At 42.1% G+C, this 14,263-nt stretch overlaps 1 protein-coding gene and 1 long non-coding RNA gene across 5 annotated transcripts in view; one reads left to right on the top strand and one right to left on the bottom strand.

Moving 5' to 3' along the window:
- COBLL1 (cordon-bleu WH2 repeat protein like 1) overlaps positions 1 to 11,748 on the bottom strand; it is an 81,339-nt gene extending 69,591 nt beyond the window's left edge. Inside the window, exon 1 of one of the 4 annotated variants that reach the window (XM_048309391.1) lies at positions 11,579 to 11,748. In XM_048309391.1, the coding sequence (XP_048165348.1) occupies positions 11,579 to 11,652 (74 nt within the window). In that variant the 5' untranslated portion in view covers positions 11,653 to 11,748. Of the gene's footprint in view, positions 1 to 6,034; positions 6,054 to 11,461; positions 11,551 to 11,578 lie in introns of those variants that run through there. The other 3 variants (XM_048309394.1, XM_048309396.1, XM_048309401.1) reach the window with 3 other exon arrangements.
- Positions 11,749 to 11,913: 165 nt separating this feature from the next.
- Positions 11,914 to 13,639, top strand: LOC125328533. Its single transcript, XR_007204752.1, has 4 exons — positions 11,914 to 12,465; positions 12,805 to 12,933; positions 13,066 to 13,141; positions 13,558 to 13,639. It is a non-coding gene; the product is annotated as an uncharacterized LOC125328533 (long non-coding RNA).
- The last annotated feature ends 624 nt before the right edge of the window (positions 13,640 to 14,263 follow it).

The following is a 14,263-nucleotide window of genomic DNA, read 5'->3' as shown; positions in this document are numbered from 1 at the left end:
CTCAGTTGCAAATCTGTGAACTTTTCAAAAGTTCACCCTCACTCTGCAGAGTAAAACTCTAAGTGTCAGTTACTTAAAGCGCATCGACCTCCCCCAAGTACCACATTTTCTCTCTCCCAGTAAATACGGGTTGGGTTTTGAACGCCTCCCAAAGGAGGAAATCCCTGGAAAGAACTCTGGCTTCATATCAGAGAAGAGACTGAAATTGTGGCTAATGGCCATCCCACTGTTTTTTTGACACACATAAAATGACAATTATCAGAATATTTTAAATTTTTATTACATGGATACAAAGTCACTTGCATAATGCCATTAGGTTAAAGCAGAAAGGCTCTCCTTGGATACAAAAATTGAAAGCTGACACTTCAAAAACATCCCAAACTACAGTATCCTAAGATGAATACAAAGAAAAGCCTTATCTAACATTAAAAACACAAAAAGGAACTACCCCAGATTTCCATGATTTGATTACCAGTAACCTATCACTGGCTTCTTCTGATTAAAGAAGAGGACATGAAGTTGCAACAACCTGAATCCACCACCTCAACAGCAGCAGCAAACCTACTCAATTTAGAACAAGCAACACAAACTTCCTTCTACCTAGAGAGTCCCTAAGGGAGGGAGAGAGATATGCAACCTCTGTTAATTATTCAATGACTATCAAAACCCAAACAAACAAAAAAAAATGGGGGGAAGAGGAAGAATCTGAATCCATGTCCAGTGTCAGATCTTTGAAAGAATCACTTTCTCATAAAGAGTCACTTCTTTCTCACTGTCACTTAAATATTTAAGTGAAAATATTTGTTAATCAAAGTCACTGGTAAACACAATGGTACACAATACTGGTGCACAATACTGGCACACCTACGACAGTTTGAAAATGTGACTCCCATTTTTTGATGGATCTCATTTTCTCATCAGAATCCAAAAGTTTTTTAATGAGTTGAGTTAAATGACTGTTCACAATTGCAACTAATGCTATGCCATGTTTAGCTGTACCCTCTTGTCTTTGATAAAGGATCATGTGGTCTTTTGCAGACAAGACAGGAGATCTTTTGACCACGTTGAGCATATATTCACATGATACCACAAACTCACTCAAGGAAACAGTCAGTGTATGACTGAGATGTGAAATATGATGTGACAGGATGTGGGAAAGGCCTGTAAGTATAGACAGAGTTTTCCAGATCTCATTAGGCTTTTAAAATTATTTTTAAATGAAAGTTAAAACATTATAAAATACTTCTAAACTTGGAGCTTTTGTTTTCCTGTAACAGAAGAACTCTTTACACACTCAACTATTTTTCCTTTCTGAGAGTACATTATTGGCAAATTAATTGCACACTTCTCAATGAACCAGGGTAGAATTTTGCAAGGGCATTTCTACCTTAAGTTGTTAAAGCTCTTCCAAGTGGCTCTGACAAACATTTTTACAAAATAAACAATTCACCGGACACGTCATTTCCTACCATCCAACTCCACACCGTGAGCAGGAAGAGGCAGCATCAGCCTATCAGAGAATACACAGATTTCATTCAGGAAATGTGAAGGAATATCCAGCTGCTCTTCTCTACTGGAGACAGAATGCAGGACAGCTGTCTCTTATGCAGAGGGGCAGAGCGGTGACCAACACTACAGAGATCTTTCCACAAAACCACTCAGTCAGGGTACCAAATAATTTCAAAGACTCCATCTACACTCAACACGCATGAAATACTGCTTGACATAGTATAGGATAAAATCTCAGCATTTATGTTATGTGCCATTATTTCCAAACAGTCTCAATTTTAACATAAAATCTTATTCTGGATTAAATATTGGCAAGCAGTCTTCAAAAAAAAAAAAATTCCTGTAAACCTGTTAGCTAGCAGGCTTTACATATTATAACTACAAAATCCAGGAAAATGTTGGGGTAAGAAAAAGCAGGAAGAAAACCTAACAATAGGCGTCTATAAGCAGTATCTTAAAGAACATCATCAGAAAAAAAAAAAAAAAGAACTGATTGATTTGAGTATTTCTAAAACGATCATAGTACCAAATCCCCATTTTTTTTTCTAAAATAAATCATTATATACTTTCAAGGTTTAATTGTAAATTTAACATTTACAATTCATTGCGTTTCTCTCCTCCTTTATTAACTTAAGATTTATGGATAAAGATGCATTACAGCAGTGTATTTTGGGAGGAAGACTGGAAAGTTTGTAAGAATGTTTGGGCAGTGGAAATATGAGAACAGCCAAAGAAAGATGCTTAGAAATAAGACAGATTCCAACAGTTCAGACAGTGATGTCAGATCCTTATTACTTTTCCAAAATAAGCCTCTTCAGATTCTCTTTTATACCCTCACTATTGACAACCAGCTCTGAAGAAGTGCTTATAAAATGCTTTGGTTTTCCTCATCTTCTACATTTTCACCTTGCTTTTCTATGAAAGTGAAGAAGCATTGCATGATGTATTGAGAATATCTCAAGAACACCTGCAAGGGGGGATTTTGTGCCCTGCACTGCAAAAGAACCATCAAAATAAACCACAAAAATTATCTAGATTCCAAAATCCTCTGATCCCTGCACATATCACCCGGCAGAAAACCAGAGCCCTCTCCCTACTCCCAAAAAAACCCCAATCAACCACCAGGAAACAAGAGAGAAGCATTAAGAAGCTGAAGGAGTAAAGACACATCTGACCCATCCATTTCTACAACAAATGTCCTGATAACCTATCATGCAGATGTGAAATTATAGATACATGTATCAAATTCTGAGAAAGGACAGCATATAATACATGAATAAAATTACTACTACTGGCCCAACAAAGTCATAGGTAAACTCTTAACTTACTTGAATAAAGAAAAAAAACCATCCTACTTTATGTCTCTAGCTATCACTGCCTGCCTTAAGACCTCAGCTTCAAGTCCTGCAATGTCCAAGGCATTACTCAACCATAGATAAGCAAGCAGATGAGATCAGAAACTGCAAAGACAGTCAATGACTTCACTTTAAAGTGCCACATAAAAGGGCCTGGGAAACCCTTCTCCCCTTCAACAGTGTAGTGAAAATATTCTCCATGCCCATGTAAGTACAAGGGAATAAGATGCACTGAGCTAGGTAAAACAGAATACACAATATTTAAACACAAAAGCACATTTACAAAAAGAAGAATTTATATTTTCAGAGTGAAGTCGGGGAAGAGGAATTAGATAAAGGCAGAATGGGAGCAGGGGGAAAAAAAGAAAAAAAACTCCAACAAAACAACAAACATATGGAAAGATCAAGCTCCTTTTAAATCTGAAGATTTAAAAGAATGCACAAAGCCAGAATCCTAAAAGATCCACTCAACTTGCTGGGTTCTTACCCCTTCAAGCAAAAATTAAGTACATCTTTCTTTACTAGTAGCTGTAGAATTACAATCTTATTGAAGATTCAGCAAAAAGAAACTTTCTCCAAGCAGTGAGTACTTTAAAAACTGAATGAAGTAAATATAGCTTAAGGAGGGTGCCAAGGATGGAATTAGTGAGGCTGATTTGTAATGTGGGTGGAAGGAGAGGATCAAAATTGCAGGCAAGTGGAAGTAAGAGACCATGAATCAGAGACCAGCAGAGGATACAGAAGGGTTTGTGTCTGGAGACTTGGGAGGGTAAACGGAAAAAGCAGTAACTCTTCAGAAATTAAAGTTGGGAACCTAGGAACAACTTTCAACATATAATGGTACCTGATCTATGTGGAGTTAAAGATTCTGAATTTAAAATTTTTTTTAAAAAAAATTTAAAAATTAAAGCCCAATTTTTTTGCATAGGTTGAATTTCTGATTTTACAAAGATGCCTGAAAGTCATCAGAAATTCCACCTCTGGAAATTCCACCTATTACACTGTTGTCATCAACTAACACACACCTTGTTTGTCTTACTAACTAAAGAAGTAAAAAAACCATCCATCCATGCAAATAATTTCTATGTTCTCAAAGCCAGAATGGTTACATTTCTGATTCTGCACAATATTAATTTTTAATGAGAAAGAATGTTTAAGTCCATAGCTGCTAGTAAGGAAAGAAATACTTCATCTTTGCCTCAAAGGGTTACAACCCAGCATGACATGTTGTAAACATTTGTTTTTTCAACTTTGTTACTAACAGATATTTTGGCTCCTTTTTTTTTTACTAGATCAGAGACAAAGCATTATTCCTCATAAAAAGTGCTTTCAACATTGCTGTCACAAGAACAGTTAAACAGTAGCCAGCCCAGTAGATTATCCTATACCTGCAATATTATGCCCAGTTGTTTTGTCAGCCTAGTTTGACAGTACAAAAGGACTGATGTAGGTTTTACAAAAGTCAAGAGCAATACAATGATACTTAAACAAATGGCAAACTAGTGAATGACAAAAAAGCCACAAACCAAACTCAACACACCATATTCTTCCCTAATGCCCTTCAAATTACTTTAATATGTACACATAAAAGGTTTCAGGGCAATAGAAACACAAAGCTTCCATTGCTACCCTACTGATGGTCCTATTTCCTTGAACATTCTTATTTAACTCACTTAATTCAGCAAAGATCCCAGCACATCAAATGGGGGATGGGGAACACCAGGGAGGGGACACAGAGGGACAAAAAACCCAAACAAAACATGGAACAGTCAAACTGAATGAAAAAAAAAATTTGCAATTCATTTTGTGAAAAGAATAGAAGAAGCAGTTCCTCCAGAAAACTTTGTCAATGGGAAGTCTGTACTAAGGGGAGAGCTGAAAATGCTTATGCTCTTCCCACTACAAAACATTTAAAAGTTACCTGTCAAGCCCCGTGTATAGAAGAGCTTCAGTCTTTGGAAGAAAATCCATCTGAAGGTTTGGCATTAAAGCAAGGTAAAATATCAAAAGGGAAAAATAATTCTCAACAGAAAACCAAGGCCCATTAAAAAAAAAAAGATTGTTAAATCAATATATCAATAACTCAGGAATATTAGAGTGAAAATTGATTTGATTTCAAAGAAAAACATGCATTATTTCTAATGATGTTCTTTTGAGATAGGATGGTGTTCTCCTTGCTGGAGGTTTTTTGACTCTTTCTGTTGGAGGAAAATAAAAGCTCACAACATTTCTTATTTAACAGAGCAACTGTTTGCATTGTTTGGGAAAGAGAGGTTTGTTTGTCTATTATTAAATAAGATTCCAAACCAAGTAGCTCTATTTCCAGCAGAGAAATGAAAATCAAATAAACGTGCAGAAAGTATTTTTAAAACACAGCTAAGAAAGCTTCCAAGCTGTACTATTTCTTCAATGAGAACCTCTGTAGAGCTAAAGCTTGCAACAAAACCAGTGCTTTCTCACAGAAGAAAGATTAAGCACAGCTAAAAATATTCACATGCTCTATTTTCTTTAACTGAGAATAGTAATCCTGATAACCATACACAAGCAGCAGAGTTGACATTAATACAAGTTCCCAAGGGAAACATTTCATAGATAGATTAGGGACTCATCCTTTAACCACCTATGGCACTCTAATCATTTACAACAGCCAAACAAAGCACATGCTCCTTCTGAACTGGATAACCTCCTAGCAAATAAAAACAAATCCAGGAACCTTGAATTCTACAAAAATTCCCATGGTATTCCATTTCTGCATTAAAAAAAAAACCATTTCTTAAGCCATGAAAAAAATGCAGTTTTATCCACCTGTCTATCCCATGAAGATTTTAACTCAGAACACATCTACTGGAACTCCAGTTAGTAAGTGTTTAAATTTACTTCATAAAGAGCTGCATGTTTAATTGTGGGACCTTAACTCAGGAGAGAATTCAGGTGAAGTGTCAAGCTTTTAATTGGTTGCTACAGCTCAGAACAGCAGGGGTGGTTCTGAGCCCCCCTTGAGTCCTCCACTGTTGCACACTGCACAGTCAGAGTTTCCCCTTCATTGTGCTAAGGCTGGGCACAGCCACAGAACTCTACAGGAATCCAGGAGCCAACATCTTGGCTTCTTGTCATTCTCTAATGCCCTGACATCAGCTCTGAGTGCTAGAGCTGTACACAGTGATACTCACAGCGAAGAGCAACTTTCTCAAACTCCAGGCAGCTATGTGAACTTAAGTTAGAGTACCAGGGCAGCTGCTGGGGAAGAAAGTGAGAGCCAGGTGAAAAGAAAAGAAAGTACACAATCAGATCTGGTTTAACTTGCAAGCAGCCATAAAAGAGAACACCTGGTATTCCTTGTATCCACTACATTAACACAGCAACTCATTATACTGACTTGTCAATTTCTACAAAAAAAGAATAAATATTTAGTTGAGCATTCTAACCTTGTTACAGCTCCAAGGGCTGGCTGGATAATCTGGCATCTGCTGTTCCACAGTACGCATAAAACTACAACAGTGGCAGCTCGGAACAGCAGTCAGGCTAGAAAAACCAGCATGCTGAGAAATTTTTTTCCAAGCTACAGTCAAGATTGTCAGAAACAGCACTGCACTTTTTGGAGGGAGACCTATTTAAATGTTGCCAGATTACAGGAGTGATCTGGCATTTTTTTGTTCGTGACTTGAATATTCCTAGTGAATTACTATATCTGTCAGATGACAGGAGTTCCGTAGAGACCTTCAGTTTCCTCTGGAATCTAGGGTTTTGGTCTCCTACAACAGACTCTTTTCTTCTTCCACCCAACACAGATGTGTCTACTCAAAACAAATAGTGATCTTCAGGTTTACATAAACACTGTTATCTCACTTAAAGTACATTAAAAAAAAAGATCCAGTAACAGTCAAAAGAAAAGAACCTATCCTAAGATAACACCAAAACCCAGCTTCCAGTCTCAAGCACTTTTTCCCCTCAAATGCTTTTGATACCTCACTATCTTGCTCCCACTTTTCTTTTTCACAGGATACCAACACACTTGGACAAAGCTTGGAAATAACTCTGCTGATCTCTATTTGTGTATTACCCTCCTACACATTTTTTCACCCTAGTATCCACATGCCACCCCCTAATGTTTTTTTGATCTCATTCCCACAGCAACACACTCCAGCAGGGAACATTACCAGTAACTATTCCATAGGCACCCAGCTATGACTTCAGACTTGACAAAGTTTGAGTAAACAGCTTTTAAATACAACATTCAGGTAACAGCACCAGTGTCGTTCCACTATTTGAGGTTGCCTTGCTTAAGGCAGATACATTAAGAAGAACAACATAATCATCCCAAGAAGAGTTACGTGTACATTTGGAACTCAGCTGGCAAATTGGCCCCTGGAATGATTAGCATTCAAGTGGCTCCTGATGGGCATCCATCCACAAAGGAGCTAACTACCTGCCTCAAACATCCAGCAAGCTCTACAGTCCCAAATTCTAAAAATTCTTTCCATTTTGGCATTGCTCATTTACTTGTTCTTCATCAGTGTCATCGGGGTGAGAAGAACATGTAAGTACTACCTTGAAGTCCTCGGTCTAAGAAATGAAGCACATCTAAGAAAGGACTACTTGTTAGACCCATAATGGCCTAACCTCTGATCCTAGACAGTGCTACTACCACTTAGTAGCACAAGCAAAAAAGGTCTTGCACTTACTGATAAACATGTGCATACAATATACAGAGCAATGGCAACAGCTAATTCATTGCAAAAGAAAAATGTAGTTTCACCCTTACTTAAATTTCACCAAATTGAGCAAATTCAGATGCATACCCAAGTCCCCACCCCCACTCTGCTGCTGTGGCTTGGGCATAGAATGCTTGTTTGAAGCTACTTGCTGTCCCTTCCCACACTCTGCAACAGGAAGGACTTTCATTTATACTTGAACAAACCTGTGGCTATGTTGTGAGCTGACTCAACCGAACACTTGAAAGAGAAGGAAGAGAGCTCAAATCAGTATTCCAAGCCTGACACCAGACATTTGCCAACACTGCGCCACAGCTGATATCTCCAGAGACCCGTAATGTGATTGAAATGATTTGATAAAAACTCAGTTACATGCAAGTGAAAAGGTAAATTTCTTGGGTTTTCTGAAAACATCTCTCACTTCCTGAGACAGCCCTGGGAATCATGTGAAAAACACTTCTCTCCTGCTCTCCTTAAATTTTTCAAATACATCCACTAGGCCAAGCAACAGTGAATGGGAGCCTGAAGACACACAGAGAAGTGTTTCTGGCACTAAGGTAATCAAAGGTGTTTGGCCCTGCCCCTTTCCCCACACAACCACCTCTATCTCCTAAGCATGTTTTTGTTAGACACACAATGAAAATAACAAAAACAAAGGGGGTTTGCTTGGGTAAAGCAGGTCAAAAGCTGATATTTTGTATGCAAGCACATAGTTTTAAATATGATTTAAGGGAACAAATTAAATAATGCAATATTCTCAGAAACACTACAATTGAATTAAAGGTGGATCTCAACATGAATTCTAGTATTTCAAAAGATATCAATATTACATCTACCGAAATCCACATTTGCTCCAATATTCTAATGGCACATTAAGCCATAATACAGTTCTTCATGGTAAAATCCTGTGTCAACTACTGGCATCTACTTGTAATGTAAAAAAGTATCTGCTCCAGAGTACAGGATTGCTGCCCAGCAACAGCAGGAAAATTGTGTTCAAAAGGTAGAATACCAACCACAGCCACTTCTTTTTTTATTTGTAAGTATTAAATCACACATTTTCCTATCACTTCATAAAGCAAATTCAGCTCTGTGATGAACAGGAGCAGACTCTGTCAACTGGCCTGGCAGGAGCTCACTGCCATGAGTGCTGCTCAGATTCAGGCTAAGATAGATGAGCTATAAAACCACCTTCAAAGTAGGTCCAGCCAAGTTTCTCCTGCTAGGGGAAGAAACTATGTGTCATGGCCAGCCAGTTACTGGGCACACCTCCTATTCATCATATTCCAAAATATTCCAGCCAGTTGCTGGGCACACTCTCTATTCACCATATTATAAACAACAACGACAAAAAAATCCAGCAGAGGCCATTTTTAAAAAAATCTTTCCTTATTTACCTTGAATGTACAGAGAGAACAATATGGGCATGTTTCTCACCAAATTCAGACAAATATTGTTATCCACAACCAATTTTAATAAACAATTTTTCAATAGGAAAGCATAATCCTGCATGCAAAAAAAAAAAAAAAAAAAAAAGAGACAGGATCGTTTCCCAAAGCTTGTCTCCATAGATCTGATAACAAAATTCTGTATTAAAGAGCCAGGAGTGATTAAATTATACAGGGGTTCCAAGCCTTAACAAACACCAGTGCTTGAAAATTCACAAAACACTACCTTCTTAGCAGTTAGCATAAACAAACTTTCTCAGCTGTTAAGTTACCAGCAATTACTCCACAGAACTTCAAGCAGTAATTTAAGAACACATTGGCTGGTAAACAGTTTTCAGCTGCAGATTAACAATACTTTCAACCTGGCTAGACAAGTTAACAAGAAGTTAATGCAGTATATTACATCATTTGGTAATACATTTAAAGAAAAATGCTATTTCAACTGAAATTCCTCCCAGATTGCACAAATTTTCCTATCTCTCACATAGGGAGAGGGAACCACAGTAACTGCATACCATTCAAAAATGTATCTGTGGACCAGTTTCAGTAAAACCGGGAGTTGTCTTTTTTTCTGGTATATCCACATTTTTTTCCTCAAATCCAGCGACTTGGTGAGCAAATGATACCATCTTAAGGAAATAGTTAAGACAGTCAATAAAGAACTTCTGCAGCAAGAAAGTCATGGCAACTTGATTTTCTAAGTACTAAATGATATGTGAACAGCTGATAAAGGGCCTGAAAATCTCTCTGCAGAGCTAATGCAATGAGCACTATTGTTAGCTACATGTTTCTCAAAACTGAGAAATGGATGCTAACAGATGCTTGAAGACACATAAAGGGAATTTAGACATCAAGCAGCAGCCAAAATTCACTACACGAAACAACTTTATGGCCGGCAACGGGCCTAGAGGAACTGTCAGAACAGCCAAAGTTTTAATTGTGTATTTTTGCTTGTTTTTAAATTCCTGTTCACAAGTAAAACTGAAGACATTCAAGACATACTGCTTTTGCCACTTTCTAACTTGGAATAAAGCACTATTATCCTACACCCAGTCCTTCCAAACGTGCTTATGTACCCGGAGTCTCAAAAATGCAGTAATTATCTATAAGTTAATTATACCTTCTACATTGATTAACAATATAAAATTCATTTCTTAATGGTTACATATAAATGTGGAATGGTGACAAGGCCTTAAGTGAATAAATACCCCTCCCTTTTTGAGTCTTCCATACAGCCATGACTTCAAACTGATTTGATTATTGCTGCAAATACTACAGTAAATTGCCATCATCTGCACCTGTTTACACTGTAGGCACTTGGTCAGAAATCCAAGTAATCCATTTTTGTAAACAGCATGGAAGCTTCACGAAAATGTTCACGTTAAAAAATAACACCCACCATGTATTCTGTCCATTCTATTTACAGATAACTTCAGCAGTCTTGCCAGTATTTTTATTCACTCTCTCTTTCCTACTGAAATCACTGAGTGAATTAATTTTCTTGAAACGTACCTGACTAGTTAAGGAAAAATCCTCCTCCTACTGATCTATAACTGAGGTAGTTTTATTTAAGATTTAAAAAACATGTTCTATAAAGTTGTATTTTCTGACATACTACAAGCAAAATTAAAACAGAGGGCCCTAACATGTAAAAAGAAACAAGCCAGCCCTTTTACAACTGCCAACAGATGCTGCTTGTTTATTTTCTTTTCCCCAGCATCGGCACTTCCCAGAGCACCGAGGAGGGCACAGTCCTCCCACACCGCCACCACTCTCACCCAGAGAGCTGCAAGTTGGCTCCGCACACCTGAGGATGCTCCGACTGGCAAGCGTCGACCTGCAGGGATTTCCCAGAGGCGCCGATCCCGGCAGTGCCGTGCACCCAGCAGGTCCCGCGCCGGCAGCGCCACAGCCTGGCAGAGGCACCGGGACGGCGGTGCCGGCGGGCGGGTCGCGGCTCGTCCCTGCGGGAATGCCCGCGGCGCGGGGCTGGCGCTGCAGCCGCTGCTCGGTCGGGCACCGCCAAGGAGGGCTCCGGCGGCCCGACGGGCTGGCGGCGCAGCCCCACCGCGGGGAGCGGCCGAGGTGCCCTCGAGGCGCGGCGCCCCCGCTGCCGTTTAACGCCGCTCCATCTGCCCGGGTCCCGCCTGGGGCTTCCGCCTCGGCCCCGCCGCGGGAGCCCCGGGAAGGGGCACGGGCAGCACCCCCGCCCCCAGCGCTGGGGAGCCGCCTCTCGCCGCTGGTTGCCTCCCAAGCGCCGCACCTCACAGCCGGACGCGCACGGCACCGGCCTCCCCGACCCGAGCTGCCCCCTCGCTCTCACCTCACCTCACCCCACTCAGCCCTGCGCACGGCCCGGCACGGCCGGGCTACCGCCGGCTGTCCCTCTGGAGCCGGGGGCGGCCGCGCTCCCGCCCGCGCCCTCAGCTGTGCTTACCCGGAGGGTGGCAGGGCGGCCGCCGGCCGAGCGCCGCCGTCCATGCCGGCGGCCAAGGGAGCGCAGGGCGGGCGCAAGCCGGGGACCCGCCCGCACAACCTCGGCTCCCCGCCTCACCTGCTCGGGGCGGGCTGAGGAGGGCGGCTCTGCTCCGTAGCCCCTGGCGCCGCCTTACCCCCGAGCCCGGGCATTGGCCGCTGTTTGCAGCGGGGACACTAGGCGTCTGCTCGGGGTGGCGGCCGTGGTCACGGGCTGCGCCAGGCTCCTGCCGCTCCCGGAACCACACCTTGGGCGGAGGGGAAAAAAACACAGAAGAAAAAAAAAAACAAAAACCAACCCAAAACCGAACTTGGCGGCGAGAAACTTGAAAGGCGGAACCTTCCCCGCTCCGGCACGCGCGGAGACACAGAGACTCCCTGTTCCCGTTCCAGCGCCTCCTCCCGCCCCCACACACCCGGCTGTCCCTCCAGCTGCGGCCGGAGTGGGGACTCCGCTCGGCCCCGGCCGCGGGCTGTCAGCGGCCAGCGGGGGCAGGGCCGCTCCTCTCGGCTGGAATTTTCCTCTCCCCGAGCGAACCGTCCCGGCGGCCGCCTCGGGCTCAGCCCTTTCCCATTCCAGCCACCAGGGCGCGAGGCAAAATCCCCACAGGTGGGGAAAGCCAGGCGCGGAGCCCGGGGCCGGGATGCGGTCGGACCCCGCGGTGGGGTCCGGCACCCTCAGGAAATCCGTTCTGCCCGGCCATCGGGGCTGGGCCGCCCTGTGCCCGCTGCCGAGCGCGCCGGGACGCGGCTGAGCCCCACCGTGTCACGGGTGACGAGCTCCCGGGGTCAGGGGTGATTTCAGCCTGATCTGCGTTTGCTCGCCGAGCATGACGGCACCTCAGCTTTTGTATGCTGAGCAGATCGGGCACTAATGCGCTGTGTACCTGTGTCAGCACAGAGCGCCGTTCCTGCTCTGCCGTGGGACCAGATGATATTGCACAGTACATACAACTCTTTATACAGGTAATATTTTGCCCAGTGCTTAACAAAAGTTGAAAAATAGCCAACGTCAAAGCATTTATACCTTTCTTCTCCATAGGAAGAAAGTAGAACGTTGCATCCAATTATAAAGTCCTTTTTTTGACTATTTCTAAGATTATGTATCTGGAAAAAATTAATATCATTGACCATTCGATGTCAATATTTATAATACTTGATGTTAATATTCTTCATAGCTAGTGTAATACTGTATGTAGCATTGTACAGCTATTGTACTTTAATAACATTTTGCTTCTCCCTGTATATGCCCTCTCATCTGCACTGTGCTTCTTCAATAAAGATTTTTTTTCTGCTTTTTCACAGGAGACTAAGCCTGAAGCCACCTGTTTCGAGAGACCCTAGAGGTTGTTCACACCCTGAATAACCACATGCCATTATCAGGCACACCTCATTAATCTGTGTATGTTTCTTAAACCAAAAACTTAATCACTGGTGAGTCAGATGGATTTTCCATGGTCCAGTTCTCAGAGAGGCAATGTTCAATGAATTGATCAATTAAGAGTCTCAGGAACCATTTCATTGAAGACCTTATGTAAGTTTTGGACCTGTTTTCTCTTTTGACAGTCCATGTTCTAGTCTCACACTCCTCAAATTGTTTGGCCACTTCTGCTTGAGATCGCTCAAAGAATGACCAGCAAAGGTATGAGCAAAAGTCAGATTTATTGTTAAACTACAAAGCACAACAAATTCCTTGGCAAATTTCATTCTACTTACAAAGGGCAACTAAGGCACAACAAGGGGAAAGCAAGCAACAACGAAACCAAACAAAATCCAGGCAATCAAAACAGGAATTAATTGTAACTACCTAGGTGTATGTGTGTGTCTGTGTGTAAAGACAGTGTAAACCTTAACAACCTAACAGAGAAATAACACTTAACAGCACTTAGCCTAAATTATAACTATAACTTAACCTAACTTCCAGATTTGCTATAGCATATGCACGGAGGGTATGCACGCAGGCAGAAAGAGTCAGTGCAAGATAAGGTACCTGTGGAAAAATTTCCCTCATAGGTCAGTGAAAATACTCACTTCGGATGCTTTTGCATCTCCCAACAGGCGAAGGATCGGGCCTTGAGGAGAGGATATCAGCCCAGGAGACGCCGTGGTTCAGTGATCCTCCAGGTATAGCAAACCTCAGGGTTTGCTGGCTCTGAGAGGCGTCCCACTCAGAGGGAGATGCTGGTCACAGGCCCACTGTGGTCCAGGAGAGCTCAAAGGGCCCCATTTTGGACTACTGTTTATAGGGTCACAAGAGAGTGGGCTTTAGTCATAACAATGTTTCATCCTGGCTACAGTTTGGGTCAGCACTTTCTTTAAAAGCGTGAGAATAGGAGTGTTATGCCATTCAGGCCAGAGAAATCTTTTCCAAGGCTGGTCAGGAGAAAAACAGAAACTTGTTAGGAGTTCCTGAGAGCAGACAGTGTTTTTTGATAAGCTCAGAAAGAGCTGAGCCCAGGTGATGTTTTCAAGGATGAGGCCTAACAAGCATTTTCTCAGATCACACTGCAGCCTGGAAAGGGGCTGAGGGGGTGAAGAGGGAGGATGCACCAGCACAACTTCCTAGGTTAGGACGAAGGTTGACAAATTCTTTTTTGACTGTTCCTGCAATCAGGCCACGGTAACTTTCTGCATTCAGTTTGTAGCATTAGTTTAAGTACAAAAGAACTCTCTGTTTCCAACCAGCTACTTCTTGAGCAAAACCATTATGTGACAGCACCTTCTAAATTGTAATGAAACTTCCATGCTGCAAAGGTGTGAGATG

Source organism: Corvus hawaiiensis, chromosome 7 (assembly GCF_020740725.1).
Source record: "Corvus hawaiiensis isolate bCorHaw1 chromosome 7, bCorHaw1.pri.cur, whole genome shotgun sequence".
Classification (NCBI taxonomy): domain Eukaryota; kingdom Metazoa; phylum Chordata; class Aves; order Passeriformes; family Corvidae; genus Corvus; species Corvus hawaiiensis.
The sequence above is the reverse complement of the archived record's forward strand: the minus strand, read 5'-3'. Positions and strand labels throughout refer to the sequence as shown.